At 45.6% G+C, this 9,035-nt stretch overlaps 1 protein-coding gene across 3 annotated transcripts; it reads left to right on the top strand.

Moving 5' to 3' along the window:
- The first annotated feature begins 68 nt into the window (after nt 1-68).
- On the top strand, nt 69-5,697 carry LOC116385902 (cysteine/serine-rich nuclear protein 3-like). Of its 3 annotated transcripts, none has more exons than XM_031851652.1 (5): nt 69-352; nt 1,937-2,107; nt 2,603-2,859; nt 3,068-3,364; nt 4,119-5,697. In XM_031851652.1, exons 2-5 carry the CDS (start codon nt 1,960-1,962, stop codon nt 5,184-5,186), a joined length of 1,770 nt encoding a protein of 589 aa, XP_031707512.1. In that variant the 5' UTR covers nt 69-352; nt 1,937-1,959; the 3' UTR covers nt 5,187-5,697. The 3 variants fall into 3 exon arrangements, with proteins under 3 accessions (XP_031707512.1, XP_031707511.1, XP_031707513.1); XM_031851651.1 differs by having other exon boundaries at nt 3,068-3,379; XM_031851653.1 differs by lacking the exon at nt 69-352 and having other exon boundaries at nt 2,015-2,162; nt 3,068-3,379.
- Nucleotides 5,698-9,035: the final 3,338 nt, after the last annotated feature.

Below are 9,035 nucleotides of genomic sequence, written 5' to 3'. Positions count from 1 at the left end.
GGGGGGGGGGGGGGGGGGGGGGGGGGGGGGGGGGGGGGGGGGAAGAATCAGACAGTGAGAGACTTGACAGTGTGAGCATAGGATGAGGGTGCACAGGGAGAACGCATAAGGTAGTGACAGAGGCAGAGGTGTTCAGTGTTGCACAATAGTGCCAGAGGCTGCTGGGAAGAGAGAGAGAGAGAGAGAGAGAGAGAGAGAGAGAGAGAGAGAGAGAAGGCATCATGGCAGCGCTCACTGCATCATCACGACACATGGGGATGTTTGGCTGCTGCTGCTGGTGAAGCCACTGTGTGATGCGGAGGAGAGAGTCGAGGACTTCCTGGAAACCACAAGAGGCACGCCGAGGAAACAGGTCAGTGGTGGTCAGACACACTCGCAGAGAGACTATGTATTGTTCTGCTTTTGTTGCATGCAGCAGCGCAGAGACCTCGTCACGTTACCGGCTGATGCCGATCTACATTTGTCAATGAGAATTCCCCTGTCGGGTGTTCGGGATGGGGGGCATGGGGGGTGGGAGGTGTGCGCGTGCACGAGGACACGTGAGCAGGCTTGCGTGTGTGTGTGTGTTGTTTGCGTGTGTGTGTGTGTAAAGAGGCATGGGCAGCACAGGAAACTCTCCTGGATCCAAGAAAAAAAACTGCAACACCCTCTGTGCCATCAAACACACAGAGATGTTACATTGTGTTCAGTCCTGACTACTGTTTGGATAGAGTAACAAGAAAGGGAACTAATCATGAAAAAGAAGGAAAGAATAACAATGTTGAGGATGAGGATGGCATACTTGTATTGCAGTAAGAGGAAGGAGACAAAGCCTGTCAGAGAGGAGAAGCTTGGCCCAGCGTTCAGCTCTGCTGCATATGATGTAATCCTCTACCAGTCCAAGCAGTCAGCTCGAGTTTATTTTTTCCAAATTATAAATTTACATATCAACAAAGTGCAGAGGGCTTACCAGGTGTGCAAATCACCTCTTATCAGAAGTGTCGCCTCTCTTTCAATTTTCCACAACAGAGACCGATACGAACTATCAGTTAATGAAAACCTTAATGAGCGCGACACTTCATTCGACTTCTTTCCTTTTTAAGCCTCACAAAGTTTGGCAAAGTCTAGACATACTCAATTCACCCAGGATACAGGTTTGTTGAGCTATAGACTGAGCTCATCCGAGTAGTTCTTTTGAAAACTTTGTTACGTTTGACTTTGCACATATCAGTACAAATGCAGTATTCCAAAAACATCAAATTTAAATACTTCACTGGTAATTTCACCTCCTTTGAGCCGATTGCTTGGCGTCAATGCTTTGAGAGTTCAATACATAATAGAGGAAATGGGCTGAAGATAAAGGAGTACTTTGGGACACTGTCAGAAAACATGTTTGATTTCTAAGAATTATTTTTTGGAAAATCCTTTGTCACCACATTAAGTGTTTTTCTTTCTGAATTAGTCCCACGTGCACTTTTGTGGCCACACGTATAAAATATGTGAAAATTCAGCATATCAAACGGCTCTGCTCTACAAAGTTCTTTTACTTTTATTATTTTATTATTCAGGAGGAAATGGGCCGCATGATTTGATAGCGGAATGTCTTGATTAAAATGGCAGAGGACGGAATAAATAAGGTGCTAATGTGGAGTCAATTCCACAGTTTTCCATGTGCTACGGAGTTTTACACAATCAACTTTAAGGATGCTATCTACCTGTTAGAAAAACAGTTTTTTAGGCCATTTAGAGGCAGAAGAAACAATTTGTGAAGGCAACATTATCATTCATTGAGAGTCATGTTTCTGTCCTGAAGAATCACACTCTCTTTGCTCTGTTTTTGTTGTCCACCGACTCCTACTATTCATTTATAAACGATTGCGGTTGTTGTTGCTGTTATTAGTATTATTGTTACTCTGGCTGTGGTCACCCATTAACCTCACCCTTGTCCTCTGTGCAGGTGCGACCAGTGAGAGGGGCCACATGATGAGTGGGATCCTGAAGAGGAAGCTGGAGGAGGGCCCGCCCCCTTACCTGTCTCTGCAGGGCTCCGATGACGAGGTTTCCTGCAGCGACAGCGGCAACAGCAGCGATAGTCTCAACCACCCCGTCCCCTCTGGGCTGCTGGACTGTAAGATCACATTACCACACTGCTTCCGTCAGCGGCTCCAGCTGGTAATGTTTTGGTACAGTGGGAAGCACCGGAAACACTTGAGGCCTCACGAAAAACAGCATTTTAACCGGGACATTGAGAGGGAGAAATTGTTCAAAATTGGGCAGAATAAAAAGAAATAGACAGAGAATTTGCTTCCGAACCGAGTACTTTTGTTTTCTGAATATAACCGTGTACTTTTGTAACCTAAACCTAACAAAGTAGTTTTGTAGTGTTTTCTTTTTACAATGTTAATCATGTGTTTCAAACAGTTTAAAGCTGCACCTGTTATCTGGAGGGAAATAAATGTCCCTTGAAGTTTAGTTGCACAGGAACTTCATTTTGTAGGACACACGGTTGATTACAGAGATTTCACATTCAATTCAAGCTCTACGCTGACGACGTTCACCTATTTAACACCAAAAGACCCCGTTCTTATTTTTTCTTATGCATGTTTCCACCTGTCTGTCATAGCTACTCTCCAGCAGCAGTCGAAGCGACTGCGAAGCCGCAACGTGCACTTTGAGAGCGTGACGGTCTACTACTTCAACCGCCGGCAGGGCTTCACCAGCGTGCCCACGCAGGGCGGCAGCACCTTGGGGATGTCACCTCGTCACAGCGGGGTGAAGCGCTTTACCCTCAGGGAGTTCGCCATGGAGCAGAAACGGAGCCACCGGAATATGTTGAGGGATCACCTCAAAGAGGAGAAACTCAACGCCATCAAACTCAAAGTCAGTGGGACGACTCAGTAAAGCCTCATTTATTAAATGTGTTTTTCAGGAAGCGAGGGCATTGATTCTATACATTCTGAATGTTTCGTAGCCAATCTTCAGCAGAGCGTGTCTCTAACATCTGATTACCCTGAGGGTCTAAATGTATGTATGTATATATGTGTGGGTGTACACCTATGGTCCAAATTTTCTTTTTTCTGTCCTCCAGCTGACTAAGAATGGCACCGTGCCATCCGTGGAGGCGGATACCCTGACGCTGGATGACATCTCCGAAGACGACCTGGATGTGGACAACACGGAGGTGGACGATTACTTCTTCCTCCAGCCCCTGACTACCAGGAGGCGCCGGTCCCTGCTGCGCGCCTCGGGGGTCCGACGCCTCGACGTGGAGGAGAAGCACGAGCTGCGCGCCCTCCGCATGTCCCGGGAGGAGTGTGGGTGCCGCTGCCGGGGGGTATGCGACCCGGAGACCTGTGCTTGCAGCCTGGCCGGCATTAAGTGCCAGGTAAATGGAACTGTGGTGAGGCCCATCTATAATACTAAAGTGTTGTTCATGTCTAACTATGCAGTAGAAGTCTCCAGATAAGTCAAACTGAAAGCAGTATAAATACTGTATCTATATATATCCTTATTTATTAATAGTTTTATTAGTCCTTAGTTATTTACAACGTGTGTTCTTTTTGGGTAACATAATTACCAAAAGTAACCCGATGTAAGTTTTACTTTTTTTTTTCATTATGCTGTATTTCTTCACACAAAAAGTCTGGTCTATTCAAAATTCAATTCATCTTTAAGGCTTTTTAAGAATACAGTAATTAGTGCTCTCTAACATTTCCCCAAGGTTCTTGTGCTGTAGTGCCCCCCCCTCCCTCCCCTCTGACATCTTCTATGCACAACATTTCACTTCTGAAAACCTGGTATTTTAAAAATGTTTTAAAAAGAATGCTCATGCAGAGTCTGAGAGAAGCAGCCTTGTTTTAGGGAATATGCATATTTTCAAGGTTCGGGAGGATTTGCATAACCAAATAATGATAAGCCTTGAGAATAAAGTAACCCCATAATTGAACAGGAACCATGGAAATCAATTAAATGTGAGTTAACTGAAGTTCTACTGCATTAAGGTGTGTAATTATATACATACACCATCCGCAGTGGACTCTGCAGTACCTCAACAAGCATGACCAGTTTTGATTGGCAGCGGAATTCACATTTTCTGTCACTGCTGCTCTACACTGGTGCATCTGTCTTTCTGTCCCCAGGTGGACCGCATGTCCTTCCCTTGCGGCTGCACCAAAGACGGCTGTAGCAACGACACGGGACGCCTGGAGTTCAACCCGGTCCGGGTGCGCACCCACTTCCTGCACACCATTATGAAGCTGGAGCTGGAAAAGAACCGCGAGGAGCAGCAGCAGCATCATCAGCAGCAGCAGCAGCCGGAGCAGCAGCTCGTAACCAATGGCAACGGTTACCATGGCGACTCCTCCTTGGTACAGCAGCAGCAGCAGCAGCCGCCGAACCTGCAGTTCCCATTGATGAGTGGCACGCCGCACATTCCCATCATGCACCTCCAGAACACGAACACAGGCGACGGGGCTTCACATGTAGACGAAGAGGAGGAAGAGGACGAGGAGGAAGAGGAGGAGGACGACGAGGCCTATGAGGACGACGAGGACGGCAGCAGCGTTTGCAGCGGGCTGTCGGACTGCAGCACGCACAGCTTGGGAACGACCGAGGACGAGGAGGAGGAAGAAGAGGATGAGGAGGACGAGGAGGACGATGAGGGGGAGGAGGAAGACGACGACGAGGAGGAAGATTGGGATTGCTCGTTGCACGGAACGAGGCCTCCACCCTACTCTGTTCCACTTCCCTCCGTGCTGAGTTACTCCAACATGAGCCTCGGTAACCCCTTCCACAACACTCCCTCCATGCAGCATTATCAGATAGACAGCGCCATAAATGAAAATGTCCCCGTGGCCCCCACACTCCCCACAGTAGAGACCGCGTTGGAGTCTGAAATAAACCCGAAACTCCGCCTCCAAACAGAGCGGCCGAGCGCTCCCTGCCAGTTCACCGACCCCGTCGAGTCCCAGGCGCCCCAACCTTGCTCACGTGTAGACACCCGCGAGAGCCGCGCCGCCCCTGCTGGTGCGGCCGGCGACCAAAAGCCACGCTCGAACAATCCGGACCGCCATGACTCACAGACTGAGGTTCTGGCTGGGTCCGCGGAGCAAACAGGGGAGGAAGTGATGGCGCTGATCAAGGAGCAACCAGGACTGCAAAAGCAAGGCAATCAAATCACAGACACGTCGTGCTCGGGCAGCACCTGATTGAAGCGCTTTAGAGCGGGATCGGTTCATGTTTGGAAAATCTTTATTCAAGAATTAAAACCTTCAACCATCAGTTTGATTTATTCTTGATAAGTGCACTTCCAAAGAGGGAATGAGTCATAAAGACTTTGCAACAGAAGGCTGAAAGAGGTCCATCTAATTTGAACTCGATTTGTCTCCTTTCTAAGATTGTCAGTTGAATAAAATATAAAATGTTCATTGACGAAGCTCAATAAAACAGTGTTTCTGTACGGTGCTTGTAACTCTATGGAGCATCATTTATGCCCTCTTCCGGAGTCTTTGATTACTACAGCATGTTTCCTGGTTGTGACTGGCATCTATGACGAATCAAGATTTCGAGGTGCTTGTATTCTTTCACTGTTTTTCACTTTGCTGGAGTCTCATCGTTGCTGCTAATGGTTCTTAAATGCCTGTCTGTATAGCATGTGTTCAGTTTACCTAAGATGTTTCGACACAAACTGTAAAATGATAAACGATGTCCCTGGCAAAACACTGGCATTTATATGAGTTCCTAGCATCACATAAATCTCTTCCAATTCATACAAAAATATCTGTTTTTGTTCCGTTTTGTGCGCACATTTTAGCCTCCCTAGCGGCGTCTCTTTTGGTCCAGACGGAATACATTTTAATAACGTTGGCCATCCCTTAAAGCAGCATTAAATATTTTTATCTTATTAATTAGCCGTTAGCCTAAGCAGGCAGCTGTTTTCATGGAATAAAAGCTCTGAATAACCATCTGTACACTATGCCACCCCGTGCTTCAACCGGAAGACAGTTAGCACTGACGTTAGCAAGCTAGCTGGTTATCATAGTGGAGCATTTAGCAGCTAAAGAGACCGATATTTCCCTCAGGAATTGTTGGAGACTTGCTAAAAGGAGCGTGAACAGTGGACATTTATCAGGTGGAAAGAGATATGACTTGACACTGAATAAATGCAATATTGTGCTTACACAGCAGCAAAAAATCTGTAATATAAGTTTAACTTGCCATACGGTCAATATTTCACTTCGTCCAATACTTTATTTTATGGCCAAATTGAGCGCTGCAATAATAAGTCCTAAAACACGGACATGAGTTACCATTTTAGCACTTTCCGGTACCCCTGTCTCGAAGTCACTGGCTCTTTAGAATGGGTTTTTGATTTGGTTTGGTCTGTGGTGAACAAAAGCTTCAGAGATTTTAATACGAAATATCATAACAAATCATAACACTGGCGTTCATTTGTGAAGAACAAAACATGTGAGTAACAAACTTGTGCTCGCCACAGATCTTATTTTCTGCAGTATTCCAAAACCCAATGTAAAAATCCATTTGGCTTCTTGTCGAGGAGACCGTTGCGATGTTGACTTCCATGCAGAGCTCTACATCTCCAACACTAAGCTTTGTGTTCAGTGCTGAACAGAAAATGTTGAACGCCAAGTTAAAATAGCTAGCGCCCGTTAGCATCAACACGTTAGCGTTGCCATTGTGAGCGATTAGCCTTCAGCTAAGTTTGCAGTTTCAACCTGCTCATATGTAAATCAAACTGTAATCTGAACATGTAGAAATGCTGCCAACAAAGTATCCCACTTGGAATAAACAACATACAGTGGGTACGGAAAGTATTCAGACCCCTTTAAATTTTTCACTCTTTGTTTCATTGCAGGCATTTGCTAAAATCAAAAAAGTTCATTTTATTTCTCATTAATGTACACTCAGCACCCCATCCTGACAATTCTGGAGGCCACTGTGCTCTTAGGAACCTTGAGTGCTGCAGAACTTCTTTTGTAACCTTGGCCAGATCTGTGCCTTGCCACAATTCTGTCTCTGAGCTCCTTGGGCAGTTCCTTCGACCTCATGATTCTCATTTGCTCTGACATGCACTGTGAGCTGTAAGGTCTTATATAGACAGGTGTGTGCCTTTCATAATCAAGTCCAATCAGTTTAATTAAACACAGCTGGACTCCAATGAAGGAGTAGAACCATCTCAAGGAGGATCAGAAGAAATGGACAGCATGTGAGTTAAATATGAGTGTCACAGCAAAGGGTCTGAATACTTATGACCATGTGATATTTCAGTTTTTCTTTTTTAATAAATTTGCAAAAATTTCTACATTTCTGTTTTTTTCTGTCAGGATGGGGTGCTGAGTGTACATTAATGAGAAATAAAATGAACTTTTTTGATTTTAGCAAATGGCTGCAATGAAACAAAGAGTGAAAAATTTAAAGGGGTCTGAATACTTTCCGTACCCACTGTATAATGCCAAATCATGACCTCCTACTGTAGACAGTTCCGCTTCATATAATCCGCCTGAGGACTTTGTTTGTCTGTGCATGTTATTTGTCGTTTTACAGTCACGTGAACAAGCTTTCAGATAAGTTAAGGCTTGTGTCAAAGTAACTAATGTTGTCTCTCAATACTGCGGGCCAAAAATATTTCATGTTCTTTATAAAGCAACTGTACATTGCCATGAGTGTGAATAAAAAAACAACTTTGTAACATCAATCTGCACTTATTTTTACCCATAAAACAGAATCCACACCCTCACACCCAGAGTATTCTATCTCTCTACCAGCAGATGGCATCTGTTGCCTAATGATCGACCTCATCTTGCTTGCCACTGACATCCTCCAGCATGAAGGGGTTAAACCATCTTTTCCCCTCTGACGTCAGTAAATTGGTTGAGTACTGCCTCAGGACAAGCTGTGACATGGGGTTTCGCCACATCTGTCCTCTGTCAGTGAACATAACACTATTTAGATTGTGTCTTTTCCTCCGCTCACGCAAGTCCGGCTTCAAGGACATTATGACATCACAGCTGTGGCTCTCTGGTTATCTGTCCCACTGCCGTGTCCCCCTGTTGTCCCATTCTCATGTATACCCCCCCCCGCCCCACACCACCGCCAGTTTGTTGCAGCTTGTCGCCTCTAGAGAGCGCTGCCGAGTCTTTGGAAGCTGTTGTGTTCTCACCTCATTGGCCGGCCTATTCATGTATAGAAATACATTCATGGCTCGTTGCTTAACCACACAACTGCAGCAGGTGCTGGGCCACAATAGAGACTGTATGTACATCCAGCAGTGATCCTCCGACAACAAGTGTGCGGTGCTGTTCATCATCATCAGAGCTCAGTGTGAAACAAGATCATCGCTTGACCGCTCCCTCTCCTTAGAAAATCAAACCAGTAAGGTAAGCATGGGGGGGGGGTCAGTTGGAGCTTGTGTTTTTATAGCCGGCAATGTATTGTGGGTAAGCAAGCTCAGAGACAGACGGATCAATCACAGGCAGGGATCTGTAATGTTTGGTTGCCAGGCAACAGGAGGAGAGAAGTGGGGTGGTCTCGGCTTTCCACCTCCTTCTCCCTCCCCGTCTCCTCCTCCCTCTGCGTGTCTGTCTGGCGCGCTGACACGAAACACGACTACGATGTGTTGAGCGACCACTAAAGATGTCTAATGCTGAATATATTGTTTAAAATGTTCCTTTAAAAAGGACAAATAGTTTGTTCCTCGAGCAATGGCCGATATATTTCCTCTGATCAAACTCAGAACTTTGTTTGCTGGCTTTTAAAAAACACAACTGCACTTGAGCGTTCACCGTTTGACTAAATACAAATACAACTCAAGGTCCACTTACTTTTTTTTTCTTCCTGTGCTTTCAGTCGCATCGTGTGGCCTTCATCATCGAACGAAGATCAGCCGCTCCGTTAGCAGCTTTGGTCATGTGGTTATAGATGGGCAGATATAGGTCGGCTGATGAAGGACGGGAGATGTTGGTGAAAGCTCCATTCTATCATCTGAAAGAAATCTAGTAAGGAGACCTCGAGTTAAGATTTAGTTTTGTAAACATTCA

This window comes from Anarrhichthys ocellatus, unplaced genomic scaffold (genome assembly GCF_004355925.1).
Source record: "Anarrhichthys ocellatus isolate YVR2014 unplaced genomic scaffold, GSC_Weel_1.0 scaffold12, whole genome shotgun sequence".
Lineage (NCBI taxonomy): Eukaryota > Metazoa > Chordata > Actinopteri > Perciformes > Anarhichadidae > Anarrhichthys > Anarrhichthys ocellatus.
This window is presented reverse-complemented; position numbering and strand designations above follow the sequence as displayed.

What these genes read in the sequence shown, in the direction of transcription:
- LOC116385902 (XM_031851651.1), top strand. Translation starts at nt 1,960, where the DNA reads ATGATGAGTGGGATCCTGAAGAGGAAGCTGGAGGAGGGCCCGCCCCCT. An exon ending in CCCCTCTGGGCTGCTGGACT is followed by an intron (nt 2,108 to 2,602) that starts GTAAGATCACAT and finishes TGTCTGTCATAG; the next exon opens with CTACTCTCCAGCAGCAGTCG. An exon ending in TCAACGCCATCAAACTCAAA is followed by an intron (nt 2,860 to 3,067) that starts GTCAGTGGGACG and finishes TCTGTCCTCCAG; the next exon opens with CTGACTAAGAATGGCACCGT.